Source organism: Pan troglodytes, chromosome 19 (assembly GCF_028858775.2).
Source record: "Pan troglodytes isolate AG18354 chromosome 19, NHGRI_mPanTro3-v2.0_pri, whole genome shotgun sequence".
Taxonomy (NCBI): domain Eukaryota; kingdom Metazoa; phylum Chordata; class Mammalia; order Primates; family Hominidae; genus Pan; species Pan troglodytes.
Window position 1 is genome coordinate 12,422,998 of NC_072417.2, and position 19,932 is coordinate 12,442,929.

The 19,932-nt window shown below is 58.4% G+C and overlaps 1 protein-coding gene across 1 annotated transcript in view; it reads right to left on the reverse strand.

Moving 5' to 3' along the window:
- Nucleotides 1-2,033: 2,033 nt before the first annotated feature.
- Nucleotides 2,034-19,932, reverse strand: part of RTN4RL1 (reticulon 4 receptor like 1) — a 91,356-nt gene continuing 73,457 nt past the window's right edge. The window contains exon 2 of the mRNA XM_024350164.3: nucleotides 2,034-5,159. Within this exon, the coding sequence (XP_024205932.1) occupies nucleotides 3,847-5,159 (1,313 nt within the window). The 3' untranslated portion in view covers nucleotides 2,034-3,846. The remainder of the gene's footprint in view (nucleotides 5,160-19,932) is intronic.

The window sequence follows — 19,932 nt, forward strand, 5'->3', positions numbered from 1 at the left end:
CCTCCGACAGGGGCGGCTCTGTCCCCGTCAGTCCACAGTGGAGACCACCGGTGGCCACCCAGCCCCTCTGACAGGGGTGGCTCTGTCCCCATCAGTCCACAGTGGAGGCCTTCAGTGGCCACCCAGCCCCTCCGACAGGGGTGGCTCTGTCCCCGTCAGTCCACAGTGGAGGCCTTCAGTGGCCACCCAGCCCCTCCGACAGGGGTGGCTCTGTCCCCGTCAGTCCACAGTGGAGGCCTTCAGTGGCCACCCAGCCCCTCCGACAGGGGTGGCTCTGTCCCCGTCAGTCCACAGTGGAGGCCTTCAGTGGCCACCCAGCCCCTCCGACAGGGGTGGCTCTGTCCCCGTCAGTCCACAGTGGAGGCCTTCAGTGGCCACCCAGCCCCTCCGACAGGGGTGGCTCTGTCCCCGTCAGTCCACAGTGGAGGCCTTCGGTGGCCACCCAGCCCCTCCGACAGGGGTGGCTCTGTCCCCGTCAGTCCACAGTGGAGGCCTTCGGTGGCCACCCAGCCCCTCCGACAGGGGTGGCTCTGTCCCCGTCAGTCCACAGTGGAGACCTTCGGTGGCCATCCAGCCACTCCGACAGGGGCGGCTCTGTCCCCGTCAGTCCACAGTGGAGGCCTTCAGTGGCCACCCAGCCCCTCCGACAGGGGTGGCTCTGTCCCCGTCAGTCCACAGTGGAGACCACCAGTGGCCACCCAGCCCCTCCGACAGGGGTGGCTCTGTCCCCATCAGTCCACAGTGGAGGCCTGCGTGGCAGGAGGGCTGGGAGGGAGAAGAGATGACTCCCTCTGGGGGTCCAGGGAAAGTGGGAAGACGGCAGCGGAGGGGTGGCCCCCGCCTCTGGGAAGACCACAGGAATCTGCATCTCCCTGCCCTGAACCAGACGCAAGGGGCTGGAGCTGGCGAATAGAGAAGCTTTTGCCTCGCCCCTGACGCGTCCAGTTGCTTTGATGTTTGGGGCGATGGTGTCATCATAACTGCGTAGCATGAGCTGCTGAGTGACAACTGATGTCGTCTGCAACAGAGCTGCCTTGATTCCCCCTACCTCTTAGAGGAGAAAGCTGCTAAAAATACCTGGCGTCCTGGGCCCCCACTGCCTTGCCTCTAATAACAGTCGGCAACCAGAGACTGTGCTGTGCTTGACAGAAGCGGATCATTTATAAAACATTAGCATTTCTCGTACTGACATTTCACTTCCATATTACAGGACTTCCTAAGTCTTTTTTTAAAAAAAAAATTTAATAAAGTGCTTAGACTCTTGATTTTCCCACTGAGGGCCTTGCTGTCTGAAGCTGGAAATGAAATCAACAACACAACAACATCCTTGGGTTCTAAGGGACAGCCAGGCCCTGGCACCTCGGCCTGGGTCAGAGCCTGCAGGCCACAGGGGAGCAGGTGCAGGCTGAGGATTCTTTGGTCTGCAGTCACTGGGCTCCCTTTAGTGAATGCCCCAAGCCTCATACTGAGGAGGATTTGTCCAGCCAGGCCTGAAAACACAGCCTTCCTCCCTCTATCCGGGGAACCCTCTCCTTTCTCTGAAGCCAGAGAGACGTGTGCAGTCTCCAAGCACACCCACAGCTGTCCGGGTGGGTCCCTGGCCTCCTGGAAAACTCCTTGGGCCCCAGGTACTGACTGTTTCCTTGCAGCCGCCCGTCCCCACCAGCCGCCTGCCGGGCGCCCTGAGGATCAGTCACTTAGCCGTTGCTCCGGAGGCTCCCGGGAATAGGCCAGGAAGGACCCAGGACCAGCCTCCTCCGGGGAGAGCCACGGAGATGGTGCCGACCCGGGGCAGTCAGAATGTGGAAAGTGAATCATGATCTGTGCGGGCAAGGGAAGTGCCACGAAACGGAGCACCAGGGTGTGCGTGCTCTCGTGTGTCCCGTGAGTCAGTGCGCCCCTGCCCCCTGCGGCTCCTCCCGCCAACAAATGTGCCGTGTTCCCAGAGCTGTGCCCGGCCAGGCTCGCCCACCCACAGAAGCCTAAGATCTGCCACCTGTCGGGAATGCGGGGTTAGGAAATGAAAAACAGGGTTCTTGTCCAAGATCATTTATTGTTATTATTATTTTTCTCTCTTAATTGGATTCAGCGTTTCTGGCTCCTCACACACATCCTCTCTGGTGGGGGATTCAGGTTTGTGCAAAGCACAAAGGAGCTTGTACCCACCTGGGCCCCCGGCCAGCAGCACGGCCGGCTTTGATCGGAGCCCCTCTTCCCTGTCCGGGCTCGCCTGCCCCAGTCCCTGCTTCTGACCCCTGAGTCCGGCCTCCCAAGCCTCTGCCTGCACCCTGAGCATCCCCAGGACGGCTGGGAGGGCCGGGTCTTCCGTGATGCAGAAGTGCCTAAGATGGTTCATGAAATGCCCTCATTGTTCCCCTTCTGCTAAGGCCCCCCGACGCCTCCCTCCTGCTGTCCTACACAGGGCCCTTGCTGGGTCACACACCAAACAGCCTCAAGGAAAAATTCAGCAGCTGAGCCGTGCGGGAGGCCTGGGCTCAAGCCCGGAGTCTCCTTGGCCTGTCCAGGCCGTCACTGACCAAACGCTAGGCTGACGACACGGTCCGACCCTTTGGACTAACACTTTGGACGCTGCCTGGCCTGCTGGTTTCCAGATCCCAAAGCCCCTTCTTTCCCCTTCTCCATCTCGCTCACCCTCGGGGCCTGGCTCCCTCATATACAATAAGCTGCTTCTCACTTCTCACCCTGAAGCCAACAGCTACGACAGCAGGGGTGACAGGGCGCTCCAGGGTGGCAGACAGGCTTGTATTGCATATAAAAACAAGGTGATGCTCTAAATATCTAAGAATATTGGTCCCCCAAAGTGACTCTTGCTGCCTCCCCCTTCCTCACCGTCCCCGCCGACACCTTGCCCCAGGCCCTTGGCAAGCCCAGGTCCCTTGGAGACTATCGTTGCCAGTTTGGGATTCTAGACAAAAATTCTATCACTTTGTTCTTGCTAGAAATCACCAATACAATCCTTAGTTCAGCAAATACAGTTTTCTGTATAGTTTATAAACATGAAAAGACGTACAGTTAGGTAACGGAGTGGGAGGGGGACTGTGCATTTGTGTATATATATATATATATATATATATATATATATATGTAGAGTGTGAATATATATAAGTGGACGTAGTTATAAAACTGCACCTTCTGTGAGAACCTCATTGCCCGGGATGAAGTTCTAGATTTCAGCCTCTGATGATCTTTCCTTTGGTAATTGGTTCTTGGACCCCAGCAGTTGGGCCTGGGTCTGCCAGGGTCGCCTGAGACATCAGGAATGAGAGGCGCCGCCCCCGAGGGAGGGGCTGAAGGTGGAGTAGGGTAGAATTCGGGGCAGGGTGACTAAGTGGCCTCAGGCAAGAGCCAAGATGCCACCTGCTCGTGTGTGCCCAGACTGCTGGCCGCCCAGCCTCGTGGGTGAGCCTCATTTGTTCTTCTCTGCGTCCTGCTTTCTCCAGGAACCACGGGGCCCTCCAGACCTCTCGGAAGGATCGGGATTCCACAGAGCCCCGGTGCCGCCGTCGGGGGCAATTGTCCCACTGTTGCCAGTGGAGGATGCACTTGGAGTGCCTTTTCCCACCTTGCCAGAGTGGACACTGTCCGTGGGTGCTCTGCGGGGCTGGCTGGGACGGCCGGCTGAGAAGCGCCAGCCCCTCCCGCCTAGGGCTGTACACTTTGGGTTTATAATCCACATGGCAGGGTCCAGACGTCCCGACAGCAGCCGAAGCCTCTACCAGCCTTTTCCTGAAACCCAGCAGATCTTCCACTTGTTAAAAAAAGAAGAAAATAAATTCTGTTCCTTGGTGGACATGTGGCAGTGCTGGGTGCTGACGCCCTGGGTCCTCAGCGGAGAGTGACCGCCAGCCCCAGTGTCCAGGCCAGGAGGGAGGCCCCCAGGGAACTGGCCGAGGAGGCCTGCTGCACCCCGCTGGGGGCACGGATGGGGGTCCTGCGGGCACACTTGCCCTTCCTCTTGGGCCGGGCCGTGGGCATGATGTCGAAACTGAACTTGTGCTGGTAGTCTGGGGCATAGTCTGGCAGCTCGGGGGCCTGTTTCCCGGCGCCCGCCTTAGAGATCTGATTGCGGTTCCTGGGGTTGGTGCAGTTCTTCCCCGGCTTCCTGTGGCCGGGCCGGGGGCCGTGCGGGTGGCCCTTGCTCCTGGTGGGGCCATGGGGTGAGTGGTGTTCCTTGCGGGCGGCCCTGTCGGTGGTGGTGAGCGTGTGTGACTTGATCTGGTGCGGGGACGCTGGTCCCGTGCAGTTCCGGAAGTCCTCGGCCCTCAGCAGCTTCAGGTCCTGGCCGTGCCGCAGCCCGGGGGACACACAGGGGACAGCGGAGCTGGAGCCCCGGAACCTCTGCAGCCATTCCCACAGGGAGCGCGCGCGACAGCCACAGTCCCAGGGGTTGCCGTTGAGGCGGAGGAACTCCAGGGCCCCCAGCGGGGCCAGGCACTCACCCTGCAGCTCCGAGAGGCTGTTGTTGAAGAGGAAGAGGGTGGTCAGCCTGCGGAGGTCGTGGAACGCCTTGTGGTGGACCCACTGCAGCTGGTTCTCGTGCAGCAAAAGACGGTCCAGGTTCACCAGGCCCCGGAAGGTGCCCGGGCCCAGACTCCACAGCTTGTTGCCGTGGAGAAACAGGTGGCTGAGGTTGACCAGGTCCACGAAGATGCCGTCCTGGAGGTACTCGATGTGGTTGTCCTGCAGGTAGAGGTACTGCAGGCTGTGCAGGCCGCCAAAGACGCCGGCCGGCAAGGCGCTGAGCCCACACTTGTAGAGGTAGAGGGCGTGAAGCTTCACCAGGCCCTGGAAGGTCTCGGGTGCCAGCGTCCGCAGCTGCCGGTTGTCGCCGAGGTCCAGCTCCTCCAGGTGCACGAAGCCCTCGAAGGTGCCGGGGTGGATGTAGGTGATGTTGTTCGAGTACATCCACAGGGTGACCATGGCGGGGCTGAAGCGGCCGGGCTGGAGGAGGCTGATGCGGTTGTTCTGCAGGAAGACGCGCTCGCTGTCCACGGGGATGCCCTCCGGGATGGCTGCAAAGTTGTGCGCCTGGCAGCTGACCGTCATGGGCGCCGGGTAGCACACACAGTCCCGTGGGCAGCCACCACCCAGGGGCAGCTCCGCAGCTACCAACAGCAGCAGCAACTCCACACAGCACCCTGGCAGGGAGAGAGAGCACAGCCAGGTCAGGGGCCGTGCAGGCGAGGACTGGCACCGCACCCTCCGGCGCCCGCCGGGGACGCATCCTCGTCTTGGCTGAGCTCCGTGAGAGCCTTGTCCCTGGCTGGGAGCAAGGCCAGGGTCAAGGCCCAAGCCTGGAACCCGTCGGGGACGAGAGGCCTCCCCTCCTTGGTGACCCACTTCTGCTGGGCTGGGAGGTGAGTCTGGGGTGAAGGCCCCAATCACCCCCACACCTCCTTAGTTCCACCCCACAGCTGCTGAGCCCCAGCCCCACCTGCTCCAGCTCTGTCACACTGCTGGGGTGTAGGTCATGACCCAGGGACACAGCCGTCAGCCTCCTGCTCTCCTCCTAGCCGTGCCGCTGGTTGTTGTTATCTGTGCTCACGGATATTGGGAAGGACTCTTGCTCTAATGTAGTAAATATCTCATGCAGAGTCCTGAAGAATCTCTATTTATTTATTTTTATTTTTTATTGAATTTACTTTTTTTTTTGAATGGAGTCTCACTCTGTTGCCCAGGCTGGAGTGCAGTGGCGGGATCTGGGCTCACTGCAACCTCCGCCTCCGGGGTTCAAGTGATTCTCTGCCTCAGCCTCCTGAGTAGCTGGGATTATAGGTGCGCACCATCACGCCCAGGTAGTTTTTGTATTTTTAGTAGAGACGGGGTTTCTCCATGTTGGCCAGGCTGGTCTTGAACTCTCCGCCTCAGGTGATCTGCCTTGGCCTCCCAAAGTGCTGGGATTACAGGTGTGAGCCACCGCGCCCGGCCAGAATCTCTTTATTTGAATCATTCCCAATTACAAGCACAGCATGCATGCGTGGCACCAAAGTTCACCTCAAATAATGTCTCCTTTACATTTACAGTGTCTTCCACATCCTCAAAACATACGGGCAACACCCCTTCTAAGCCTCAGTTTCCTCATTTCTGAAATACAGACATGGCCGGGTGCGGTGGCTCACGCCTGTAATCCCAACACTTTGGGAAGCCGAGGCAGGCGGATCACCTGAGGTCAGGAGTTCGACACCACCCTAGCCAACATGGTGAAACCCTGTCTCTACTAAAAACACAAAAATTAGCCGGGTGGCTACTCAGGAGGCTCAGTAGTACTCAGGAGGCTAAGGCAGGAGAATCGTTTGAACCTGGGAGGCGGAGGTTGCAGTGAGCTGAGATTGCACTACTACACTCCAGCCTGGGTGACAAAGTGAGATTCTGTCTCAGAAAAAAAAAATAAATAAAATAAAGGCCGGGAGCGGTGGCTCACACCTGTAGTCTCAGCACTTTGGGAGGCCAAGGCGGGCGGAGCACGAGGTCAGGAGATCGAGACCATCCTGGCTAACACGGTGAAACCCTGTCTCTACTAAAAATACAAAAAAATTAGCCGGGCGTGGTGGCGCGCACTTGTAGTCCCAGCTACTTGGGAGGCTGAGGCAGGAGAAGAGCGTGAACCCGGGAGGTGGAGCTTGCAGTGAGCTGAGATCGTGCCACTGCACTCCAGCCTGGGCGACAGAGCGAAACTCCGTCTCAATAACTAACTAACTAACTAACTAAATAAATAAATAAAATACAGACAATAGCAGTTCTCCCTGGCAGAGCTGTGTGGATGTCCTGAGAGGGCGCCTGTCTGTGAAGGTCTGGGGGTGGCACCAGTTGTCAGGCGAGGCTGCCCCAGTCCCGGCCCACCTTCTGGCCACTCCCCTCTCCCACCTCACTCCAGCCCCCAGGCTGTGGCTGCAAAACCAGGCCTTGCCTCTCGACTGTCCAGAGCGTTTCCTCTGTAGCTTCCCTCTAATTGGGCATTAATTAGGCATTCGTTAATGGATCCTTACAATAATTTATTTTCGGATGTGTCCAGCCTGTGGTTGGATAATAGCCCCGTGCTCATTATTGGAGCACCCTCATTACGGACGATCGTCATTACCTACCTTTTTCCAGGGTCCCAGCTGCCCCAGGCGGCCAGGCAGGTGCGCCGAGGTTGGGGGGCCGGCTCCAGGCCTCCAGGCCCCCACCCTGGAGGGCCAGGCAGCCATCTCCTCCCTACCCAGTTAGCCTCCGGCCCCTTTGCTTCTAGCTTTCCAGCCAGGCCTCGTGGGAGAGCCGGGGCACCCAGGGCAGCTGAGTCTCTGCTGCAGCTGTACCCAGAGCTTGTGGGATGAGAGAACCAACCCTCTGGCCACTCTCGGGCCAGCCCTGCTCCCGGCCTCGTGCCACTGCCTGCCCAGGCTCACGGCCCAGCAGGCCTCACCGCCACTGTCACCCCCTCGTTCCTGGCAGAAACGGCCTCGTAAATAAGTGACAGCTCCCAGCTGTTGGGAGTTATGGGCTCCCAGAGAGTGGCAGCTGCTTCCCGTCCCCTGTAATCACCCGGCTTCGACTGAACATTTCCAACACATAAAAATCATCGTACATAATTTGTTTTTTTTGCATAATTGGGCTCGGTTGCGAATTCAGAGGAATTATGACTTCAGCGGTGGCGGTGGCACAGCTTCAAGGAGCCTTTCTGGGCCAAGCCGTGCTCTCTGCAGTGACTTCTGTCCCGCCCAGTGCACAGCCCGCAGGCTGGGCCGAGGCTGCTGCTGTTTCCCCCTCCTACCTCAGTTTCCCCTCCTACCACACGTAGGAGATGATGGCAGTGTCCACCGTCTCCACTTGGAGGCTCAGATCTGGCTTCCAGCCCCTGCTGCCTGCCTCCATCTGCCCAAGGAGACCCAGCCTGCAGGGGGAGGCAGGGGTGTGTTGGGGGAGGAACCTGGGCTCCAAACCCCACTTGACTTTTGGGAAGCCTGCCCACTGCCTGAACCCTCCACACCCAGGGCTGGGAGGGGGCCCCAACCCACACCAGCTGCACCTTCCACAGAGCCGACCCTCCACCCAGCTGCACCTTCCACAGAGCCGACACTCCCCGTCTCTCTCAGCTCACACTCCTCACCCCTCCTCGGGCTGCTACCCTCCAGGAAGGTGCTTCCCGCACCTGTAGGAAGCTTCCTCCCCCAGGGAGCCGCCCCGCTCTGCCACCCTGAGGGAGCCAGGGTGCCCCTCCTAGCTCAAGGGTGTTCATGGTGTTCACTGCTTCTCATCCCACATCTCAGGCTTTTGGGGACGGGGCCACAGCCAGGCCATTCTGCAAAGACAAAGCCATTTCGTCCCTTGGGCTGCAGCAAGAGAGGCCTTGCGGCAGGGGGACCGGGTGATATGTGTCCGGCTCAGCGCTAATCCCACTCGACATTTGCACAGCTTACTGGAGTTTACAAAGTGCTTCTGCTCACACTCCCCTGAGCCTCAGGACTACCCGGTGTGCTGGGGTGTGGGGAGCCCTCCTTCACCCACCGTGTGGCTATCTCTGTAAGGTCCAGGATGCAGTTCTCTGAAATGACACCCGGAGAAGCTAATAGCGGGTCCCACGGAGAGACATTTCCCCGTCAGACACAAAGCAGGTGCCTCTAAGGGATGTCGGGAAACAGGGGACACCAGGCAAGGACCCCAGTTTAGGTGAAAAAGCCAAATGGCCCCCACATCCAGGAGTGGGCTTGGTACGTGGCTCGTGGGTGTGCCGTGGGTGGGAGGGGTCAGAGAGCAGGGGTGGAGTGAAGACCCAGGGCAGGAACCCTCCTGCCCCTCCTCTGAGAGGGCTCCAGGCTTTGTGCAGGGCCTGGCTCATATTCCCTGTCTCAAGGAAGAACAAGCCATTGTATCAGGGGCCTGGGGCGGGGGCCGGGCAACAAGCCACAGGCACCAGTGTGGGCAGCCCCTCCCGTCCCAGTGCCTGAGGATGGTGGAGGGCCCCTCGGGGGCCAGGCGGTGGGGGGGGATCCGAGCCCGGGGGAGTGCTCACCGACCTTCGGTACTGCCCAGATGCAGGGGACCCACCCCAGGGAAGCTGTCCTTCCAGGCACCCCTGCCCCTCCTCCTGGAGAGTAGGGATGTCTCTGCTGAGTGCTTCTGCACGCTGGAAGTTGGTCCCATCTCCAAGACCTGGACCAGCTGTCCCAGCTGGCCCCGCCGCCTCTGGTACCCCCTGCCAGAGCCAGTGGGTGCCCCAGTCTTGGACGGTCCCCCTGCTGGGTTTCTCCCAGGGAGGCTGGCGCAGCTTTGCCACGGCTCCTCTCATGCCCCTCCATGCAGCCCTTGGGAGCCCCGACCCGCTGATTGCCTGATTAATGTGCAGAAGTGAGGCCGGAGCCTTGGCGGTGCATTTTAAGATTGCAAATTAGCAGGGATCAGACTCTCTCCGGAGGAGCCCTGCACCCCTCCCACCAGCCTCCTCGTCCCCTCCTGGGTGGGCCAGGGGTGGCTCTGCCAGAGGGGGCTGAGGAGAGCAAGGCCGGGCCTCCCCCAAAACTCCCCCAAGCTTTCCCTGGGGGTGTCCCCCTGCTCCTCCTCTCCTCCAGGGGCACGCGCTCGGCTGACTGCTCGGGTATCCCCAAACCTCCTGGCCTCCCACATGCCTGAGCTCACCCGCATCTCTGAGGCCTCATTCATTCCCTCCTCCATTCAACACTTGCTGCCTGAGCCCCGGGGTGTGGGGGGTGCCAGTGGGGAGGGCCCAGAATGAGTGGGTGGGGGGATACGGAGGATCCTCATGGCTCACTAGCAGATGGGGGGGCTCACTAGGAGATGGGGGCTCCCAAGAGCAGGCAGTCTGGCCAGGTGCTGGGGCCTAGGGTAGGCCCCTGGAGGTGTGTGTGGGCAGTGGGGGTGCTCAGGAAAGACCCCTGCCATCCCCGTGCCACCTGCCAACATTGTTCCGTCACTTCCTGGAGTATGAATCTGGGAACCAGGGAGAAGGGTCCCTGCCTCACAGGGTTGCCTTAGGATTCCAGCCAGCACAGAGGAGGCAAGGAGAGCTGTGTTGTGTTCAGGTCCTCCTTTCTGCAAATCCCCAAGTCCCTGCTTGCTGGTCAGGGAGCATGGGGGCAGCTCAGGCGGGTGGCCTGAGCACGGGAAGCCACCCTACCCGGTCCGCTCAGCAGCCCCAGATGTGCCTACAAGTTGTCCTGTGAGGCCACACCTGCCGGGATGGTGGGAAGGGAAAGGCAACGGCCACAGCCCGTGCGAAGGCCCTGCAGTGGGAAGGGGGCGACGTGCCCCTTCCTACCCTGGCTCTGTCTCTCAGGCTCTAAGTACACAGAGCCTCCAAGGAGGCTGTAACCTCAGCTCAGCTGGGCTGGGGGAACCCAGAGCCGGGATGGCCAGAGATGTCCCCAGTGGGACCAGCCCCTCACAGGGCCCTTGCCCCAGGCCCAGGCCGGCCAGCCACAGCCGGCCATTGTGGAGGGCACTCTGCAGCTTCCCAGCCCCTGGAAGCAGGACAGGACCAACCAAGGCAGACCCAGCCCTAACTGTGTACCAGAGTCCTCAGGACAGTCCCCGTTTCACAAAGGAGGAAACGAGGCCCACCAGGGTAAGGCACCGGCCACGGCACACGGCTGGCAACAGGGCAGCGAGCAGGCCTCAACCCAGCTGACTGCAAGTCCAGGGCTCTGCCCCCAGCTCCATCCTGCACGTGGTGGGCAGAGCGTCCTCCACGAAGGGCTGGTTGGCCCTCATAGGCCCCAAAACCTCGAGCTGCTCACCCCAACTTGCCAGCACCGAAGGGACTGCCCCTCCCTGTGCCTGAGCAGGGCTGGCCCCATGGCTGGTATCCCCGCAGCCCCCTGGGCAGGGCCGTGGGGCTCTCTGGGTCTTGGAGACCGGTCAGATCCCTCTGGCTCTGCAGCCCTCCCTCTCTCCCCCTCCCCGCTTTCCCAGCCCTGGCAGATTGGCAGATCCTCCTCTCTATGCCAGTCGATGCTAACCCAATGCTCTCTGCTGGTCAGATAACAGCCTCAGGCCAGGCCAGCTGCACTTGGAGCTGCTGGCGCCTTAGGCTACTTGGCACTGTCCCTCCATGCTGCACCCAAGCACAGGCCACTTCCTGGTGGGCCCATCATCCCCTCTGCAGCCCCGCCTGGAGCCTGGCTCAGCCCTGGAGACATGGAAGCCAGCCAGCGCACAGCTGGGCTTCCCTCGTCCTATTGCTGGACGTGGGGCGTGGGGTGTGCAGGATGGGCAGGGGCTCCTTGTCCATGGCATAGGGCATTGGAAAGAGCACAAGCTTTGGAGCCAGAGAGACCTGAGTTTGAATCCTATTTTTTTTTTTAAGACACGGTCTTGCTCTGTCGCCTGGGCAGGAGTGCAGTGGCACAATCATAGCTCACTGCAACCTCAACCTCCTGGGCTCAGGAGATCCTCCCACCTCAGCCTCCCAGACAGCTTGGAATATAGGCCCACACCACCACGCTCCGTGAATTTTTTACTTTTTGTAGCAATAGGATCTCACTATGTTCCCCAGGCTGGTCTTGAACTCCTGGGCTCGGCTTCCCGAAGTGCTGGGATTACAGGCGCGAGCTACCTCGCCCAGCCCTGGATCCTCAACTTAACCGGTGTGTCCCCACGCTTGTGTGAGCCTCATCTTCCTCACCTGCAAAATGGGGCAGTCATTTAAAGCTCCAGCGTGGCCCTCCTGTCTGCAGACGTCGGCCTCCTCCACATCTCCATCTGTCACACGAAAGCCTCCCAAACTGAGCTCTGCTCTTCCCCCACAAGCCTCCTCCACTCGCATATAATCCATCTCAGTCAGACGCAGCGCCTTCATTTCAGCTTCTCCGGCCAAACACCTTAGAAATATTTTAGACGGAGTCTCGCTCTGTCCCCCAGGCTGGAGTGCAGTGGTGCGATCTCGGCTCACTGCAACTTCCAACCTCCTGAGTTCAAGTGATTCTCCTGCCTCAGCCTCCTGAGTAGCTGGGATTACAGGTGCCCACCACCACACCCGGCTAATTTTTGTATTTTTAGTAGAGACGGTGTTTCTTCGTCATGTTGGCCAGGCTGGTCTCAAACTCCTGACCTCAGGTGATCTGCTCACCTTGGCCTCCCAAAGTGCTGGGATTACAGGCATGAGCCACCGTGCCCGGCCAACTTCAAAATGTATTCAGCAAATACCCACTTCTCATGGCCACCACCCTAGTCTGGGCAACCATCACCTCTCACCTGGACTATTGCAATAGGCTCCTAAGTGGTCCCTCTGCCCCAACCTCGCCCCTGTATCTCATCTGACACAGTAGGCAGGGAGATCCAGCACCCCTCTGTGGCTCCCATCTCTCTCAGTAAGGTCCCTCCAAGTCTGTTCTGTGGCCCAGAGGCCCAGCTGGATCTGAGCTGCCACCCCCTCCTTCCCTCCCCAGCCACAGTGGCCTCCCTGATACACCCTATTCACGCCAGGGATGCTCCACCTCTAGCCTTTTGCACGTGCTGTTCCCTCTGCCTGGAGCGCTTCCCAGGGTGTCTGGGGGACTCCTGCCCTCACCCCACCATTCGCAGCTGTCCCTGCTTCTTCCTCAGGTGCCCCAAGTCCCCTGAGGCCTTGTCTGAGCAACCTGGTGGTTTTGTTTTTTGTTTTCTGTGACAGAATCTCACGTATCACCCCGGCTGGAGTGCAGCGGCATGATCTCAGCTCACTGTAACCTCCACCTCCCGGGTTCAAGCGATTCTCTCGCCTCATTCTCCCTAGTAGTTGGGATTACAGGTGCCCGCCACCATGCCCGGCTAATTTTTGTATTTTTAGTAGAAATGGGGTTTCACCATGTTGGCCAGGCTGGTCTTGAACTCCCAACCTCTTGATCCACCGCCTTGGCCTCCCAAAGTGCTGGGATTACAGGTGTGAGCCACTGCGCCTGGTCTTTTTTTAAAAAATAGAGATGGGGTTTCACTATGTTGACCAGGCTTGTTTCAAACTCCTGGCCTCAAGCAATCCTCCCACCTGGGCCTCCCAAAGTTCTGGGATAACCATTGGGAGCCACCACGCCCGGCCGCCCTGCTTCACTTTACCCCACAGCGTTCCCCCTCTTCTAAAACACTACGTGATTTCCTTATTTTTCTTATTGACTTTCCATCTCTCTGCACTGAGTGTATGTTGACTCCGTGAGGACGGTGGTTTTGCCTGCTGTGTTCTCTGCGGTACCCTCAGGGCCCAGAACACTGGCATCCAGCAGGTGACCTGTCACAATGGCTGGATGAAGGAAGAACCTTTCTGAGTCAGCAGGGGGACTGAGAGATGCTGCTCAGGAAGCCCTAGGCCCAGGGCCTGGCTCCCAGCAGGTGCTCCATAAACAGAGGGGCGCTTACCCAAAGCGAGGAGTCTCAGAGCCTCCAGGGTGAGAGCAGAGACTAGGCCCTGGCTCTATCCGGAGGCTTCCTGGTCAATCACGGGGTGACCACACGGTGAGGAGAGCTCTGGGAAGGAGGATCCAGGGCCAGGCCAGCCAGAGGCCCAGGGCAGGGTGACCAGGGCAGGTTTGCCTGGGACAGAGGGGTTTTCCAGGATGTGTGGGACTTTCAGTGCTAAAACCAGGACAGTCCCAAACAAACCAACCAACCAGGACAGGTCAGTCATCCAGGTCATTCGGGTCAGGCAAATCCAAGGCCTGTGCCTCCCTCAACAAAAACCTCTGAATGCAGGAAGGGGAGGGACACACAGGCAGGCACAAGGCACGTGTCTTCTCAAACACCATGCGTCCCGCTCAGTCCCTGCAGCCAGGAGGCCGGCCTGGGCCCAGACTGAGCCTGTGCGTGGTGTGTGTACCTGTGTGTCATGGGCATGTGTACGTGTGTGCACAGGGTCTGTGTGCATCTATGTTGAATGTGTGTCTGTGGGTGCACGGGGTCTGTGTGGATCTATGTGTGATTGTGTGTCTGTGTGTGCACGGCAAATGTGTGTGTCTCTGTGTGAATGTGTGTGTGTGCACGGGGTCTGTGTGCATCTATGTTGAATGTGTGTCTGTGTGCACGTGTGTCTGTGTGCGTCTCTGTGTGAATATGTGTGGGTGCATGTGTGTCTGTGTGCATCTCTGTGAATGTGTGTGTGCACGGGGTCTGTGTGTGTCTCTGTGTGAATATGTGGGTGCACGGGGTCTGTGTGGATCTATGTGTGATTGTGTGTCTGTGTGTGCATGGCGAATGTGTGTGTCTCTGTGTGAATTGTGTGTGCACGGGGTCTGTGTGCATCTATGTTGAATGTGTCTGTGTGCACGTGTGTCTGTGTGCGTCTGTGTGAATGTGTGTCTGTGTGTGCACGTGTGTCTGTGTGCGTCTCTGTGTGAATGTGTCTGTGTGTGCACATGTGTCTGTGTGCGTCTCTGTGAATGTGTCTGTGTGTGCACGGGGTCTGTGCGTGTCTCTGTGTCAATGTGTGTGTGCGCACGGGGTCTGTGTGTGTCTATGTTGAATGTGTGTCTGTGTGTGCACGGGGTCTGTGTGCGTCTCTGTGTGACTGTGTGTCTGTGTGTGCACGTGTGTCTGCGCACGCACGCTTGTGTGCTCATGTACCTGGGCGGGCCTGTGTTTACATGTGTGTGCACAGCTGAGTGCACGTGCAAAGCCGATGCATGTGTGCGAATACACAGGTATGCACACAGAAACACATGCCTGTCTCGGGACTGTGGATAGGGTGGCGGCCCGGTCCCCTTCACCCTGCAGCGTGCCTCGCTCACCCTCCTGAAAAGGGAGCGGGGCCCTGTTCTGGGCAGAGCCACCCATCCCAGGTCTTATCTCGGCACTGGCTCTGGTTTGCCTTCAACTCCCGCCCTCCTCCCGACACGCTGAATTATGTACCCACTCCAGGTCCCTCCAGCACGCCAGGATCACTCTCAGCTGAGAAGTGGGCGGCCCCTCATTGGAATAGCCTTTCAGCTTTCATCTGCCTCGCTGGGCCCCTGGAGCAGGCCTGGCTGGGAATGCCGTGCTAATTAGGCCGCCACATTCTCAGGGGGCCTTGTCGGAGCCACCCCCAGCTCCCCTACCCTCTGTCCATCGGGTCTCCGGTCTCCTTGCTGTGAAGGTCTCGCATGGGGTGGGGGCTGGACGCTGGCACTCTGACAGCTCTGGACCCACGTACTGCCCAGGCTTGAGAGCGGCCCCCGTGGCAGCACATTGCAGTGGGATGACCTTGGGCCAGGCGCTCAGTCCTGAGGTCTGGGAACTGCGGGTCAGAGCAGCTGGCTCCTCAGGTGCACTCAGTGGGACAGGGCTGGTTGTACGGGTGGCCCTCCCTAAGCCGTGATGATTACGTTACTGCTAGTGTTACCAGAGGGAGCTGCCCCCACTCCTGCCTAGGGCTCTCCCAACCCCCAGTGGACCCTGGACCCTGGATTTCACTCCACCCACCCTGATGCACCCAACCCGCCGCAGAAAGGCCTGACATATCAGATGCCGAGAAGGGGCTTTAGCCCAGGGCTGAGGGTCCCTGCCAGGCTACGGCTGCAGGAGGAAACAGCGCCCTGACCTCTCTACTGGGCCCTCTTTCCCCATCGAGCCAGCCCCACCTGGTCCTGGCAGTGCTCTGCAGGAAGCCCAGGGCCCGTGGCCTCTATTTCCACCTCCTGTAGCCCCTGCTTTCCAGGGCTCATAAAATGTGTCCCGTTATGCAAATTTGCTCCCTGGTTTGGGGGCCCCAGAACCTGAGTTGTGGCAGCGCAGACTCCAGGGCTGAAGGCCGAGGGCTTCTGAGAGCTTTGCCCTTCCCAGGAGGTTTCAGTGAAGGCTCGGGGCCCTGCGTCTGAGCTTGGCACCTTGTGGAGCCAACTGCCCCTCCCCCAAAGCTACAGCTAATTGTGGACCACCCACTGCCGGACAGGCAGACAGGCAGACAGGCAGACAGGCGGACACAGGCGGACGGGCAGACACAGGTGGACGGGCGGACGGGCGGATGGGCCCACCAAGTCCTCAGTGATACCATAGGTGTGTTTAGTGGGGCAGGGGTTACCTCTGTGGCGACGAGACCGTCCTCGGTGGCAAATGTCTGTTTGTGATGCCTGCCTGGGGGTCCAGGAGGGGTGTGAGGGGGAGGGCGTGGGGTGGGGACCTACTGTTTTCTTTTCTTTTTCTTTTTTTTTTTGAGACAATCTCAGTCGCCCAGGCTGGAGTGCAGTGGTGAAATCTTGGCTCACTGCAACCTCCGCCTCCTGGGCTCAAGTCATTCTCCTGCCTCAGCCTCCTGAGTAGCTGGGATTACAGGCACCTGCCACCACGCCTGGCTAATTTTTGATTTTTTTTTGAGACGGAGTCTCGCTCTGTCGCCCAGGCTGGAGTGCAGTGGCGCAGTCTCGGCTCACTGCAAGCTCCGTCTCCCGGGTTCAAGGCATTCTTCTGCCTCAGCCTCCAGAGTAGCTGGGACTACAGGCGCCTGCCAGGACACCTGGCTAATTTTTTTTTTTTTGTATTTTTAGTAGAGACGGGGTTTTCTTGTGTTAGCCAGGGTGTTCTCAATCTCCGAACCTCATGCTCTGCCCGCCTCGGCCTCCCTAAGTGCTGGGATTACAGGCGTGAGCCACCGTGCCTGGCCTAATTTTTGTATTTTTAGTAGAGACGGGGTTTCACCATGTTGGCCAGGCTGGTCTCCAACTCCTGACCTCAGGTGATCCGCCCGCCTCAACCTCCCAAAGTGCTGGGATTACAGGCGTGAGCCACAACGCCTGGCCAAGACCCACTGTTCTTGAAGGCCCTGGTGCTCACGGGCAGGCCACGGTGTCAACAATGCAAAACAGGAGCTGGGAGCCTGCCTTTGAGAAGCAGGTGCAGAATGCCCTGCCAGGGTCCTTGTTCCCCAGCCCCGAAGACCCGCCCCTTCCCTGCGATCAGTGAAAGGCATTCAGAACCGGCATCTAGAGCTCTGAGCGCAGCCCAGATCCTGTCCATCACCCGGTTCTGAATCTATTCCCACTCCTTCATTCATGAGAGTGACTGAGCTCCGGGCTTGCTTCCACAGCAGCAAGAGGCTCGGCTCCTTCCCTCCTGGGGCCTACATTCTCCTGGGGGTGCAGTCAAACTAAAGGAACCAGATAAGCCCCAAATGACGGATCCTGGTAAGTGCTGGGGACAAAAAGGGTTGAGATAGAGACAAAGGAAGGGACCTATCTTAGCTGTGTGCTCTTGGAGGGCCTCCCTCCCTGGGCGACTTCTGAGTTGAAACCTAAAAGATAAGAAGGAGCTGAGGAACAGCATTCCAGGCAGAGGGCACAGCAGGTGCAAAGGCCCTGAGGCAGGACTGAGCTTGGCTTGGACAAGGGCAGAGGGGCAGGAGATGGGGTCGGAACAGCAGGAGCCAGGCCTCGTATGGCCTGAAACACCACCAGAAAGGGTTTGGATCTAATTCTGGGTGTGATGAGAAGTCACTGAAGAGCCCGGGGCGGGAGCAACAGGATTGGGTTTGGATTTGGGAGGTTGCATTTGGAGGGTGAGTTGAGGGGGAGCAAGGAGGGAGGCCTGTGGCCGTGAGAGATCTTGGGGGCCTGAAGAGGGCAGGGGCCATGGAGACAGACAGTGCTGAATGGACTGGACAGATGCCAGGATGGGGCCCGACAGGACACACTGACGGATCAGGGTGAGGGAGGCGACGAGGGTCACAGGGCGGCTTCCCAAGTCTATTCCAGAAGACGGACAGGATGAGGGTATCACTATGAGACTGGAGGAATAAAACAGGAAAACAGGCTCAGGGTAGCCAGGGCACAGCTGAGGATGCATAACGTCCGAGAAGCCTTAGAGAGATGTTTAGTTGGCCGCAGCTGGATGTACAAAACTGAAGCCCAGAGGTCGGCTGTACACTCAAGAGCTGTCGGCACAGAGCGGGCGTGTAAATTGGTGGGAATGAAGCCGGGGCAGCAGCTCACGCCTGGAATCCCAGCACTTTGGGAGGCTGAGGCAGGTGGATCGCTTGAGTTCAGGAGTTTGAGACCAGCCTGGTCAACATGGTTAAACCTCATGTCTACTAAAAATACAAAAATTAGCCGGGTGTGGTGGCGCGCGCCTGTAATCCCAGCCACTTGGGAGGCTGAGGCTGAGAATCGCTTGAACCCCCAAAGCAGGGGTTGCAATGAGCTGAGGTCACGCCCCTGCACTCCAACCTGGGCAACAGAGTGAGACACAGTCTCCAAAAAAAAAAAAAAAAAAAAAAAAGGCTACTTGGCAACATAGTGAGACTCTCTCTCTCTCTCTGTCTCTCTTTCTCTGTGTGTGAAAGGAAGTTTGTTAAGAAAGTAAAGGAACTAAAGAATAGCTACTCCATGGCTGGGCGCGGTGGCTCACGCCTGTAATCCCAGCACTTTGGGAGGCCGAGGCGGGTGGATCACGAGGTCAGGAGATCGAGACCATCCTGGCTAACACGGTGAAACCCCATCTCTACTAAAAATACAAAAAATTAGCCAGGTGTGGTGGCGGGCACCTGTAGTCCCAGCTACTCGGGAGGCTGAGGCAGGAGAATGGCATGAACCTGGTAGAAGGAGCTTGCAGTGAGCCAAGATCACGCCACTGCACTCCAGCCTGGGCGACAGAGCGAGACTCCGTCTCAAAAAAAAAAAATTAAATTTTATTAACAAAAAATAGTAAACAAACAGGATTGAGGCTTTTCGCGACACAATGCTTTTGTGGAGGGGAAAGGAGGAGTCAGCCAAGGAGAAGGAACCGCCAGCAAGGTGAGAGGAAACCAGGAAAGTGTGGCTTTACCGAAGCCACAAAGTTTTTTTTTGTTGTTTTTTTGTTTGTTTGTTTGTTTGGGACAGAGTCTCGCTCTGTCGCACAGGCTGGAGTGCAGTGGTGCGATCTCGGCTCACTGCAACCTCTGCCTCCGAGTTCAAGCGATTCTCCTGCCTCAGCCTCCTGAGTAGCTGGGATTACAGGCACATGCCACCACACCTGGCTAATTTTTGTATTTTTAGTAGAGATGGGGTTTCACCACATGTTGGTCAGGCTGGTCTCGAACTCCTGACCTCAGGTAGATCCAGCTGCCTCGGCCTCCCAAAGTGCTGGGATTACAGGCGTGAGCCACCGCGCCCGGCCCGAAGCCACAAAGTTTTTCAGGAAGAGGGATAAATCAACTGTGATGAGGACTGCCGAAGACTAACGTGAGAACAGAGAAGCGCCCCACTGATTTGGCGACTTGGAGGGCACTGGAAAGTTCCTTCCTGGCAGAAAGGCGGAGGCAGAAGGCATATGGAGTGGGATGAAGATCGAATGTGAGTGAGGTGGGGGAGCCAGGACAGGCAGGTGGTGCTGAGATCACGAGGGACTCAGAATTCTAATGGCTCAGGGACAGCAGGATGGCTGAGGCTCTGCTCCAGGACCTGGGCTGAGAGGGCACCCTCTACCCAGAAAGCTGCTGCTCTCCTAGCAGAAGGGAAAGACCTGTGGACGTGGCCCTTGCCCTTTTGTTTCAAACAACACATGTCTCTCCTGCTCACATTTCATTGGTCAAAGTAAGTCACGGGGCCCAGCTGCCATCACGGACGAATACCCCCAGGGGAGTTTGGGGAATAGTGAATATCTGTGAGCACCCAGAGACCACGCTGCATGACGTTTTGCCATGAGGGGCAGCGGAGAAACGGGGCTGGACTTGGAGGGGCATGGGTCAAGGGAGGTTGGGTTTTTTTTTTTTTTTTTTTTTGAGATGGAGTGTCACTCTGTCGCCCAGGCTGGAGTGCAGTAGTGTGATCTCGGCTCATTGCAACCTCTGCCTCCCGGGTTCGAGTGATTCTCCTGTCCCAGCCTCTTGAATAGCTGGGATTGCGAATGCAGGCATCCACCACCACGCCCAGCTAATTTTTTCATATTTTTAGTAGAGACGGGGTTTCATCATGTTGGTGAGACTGGTCTTGAACTTCTGACCTCGTGATCCACCCGCCTCAGCCTCCCAAAGTGCTGGGATTACAGGCGTGAGCCACCGCACCC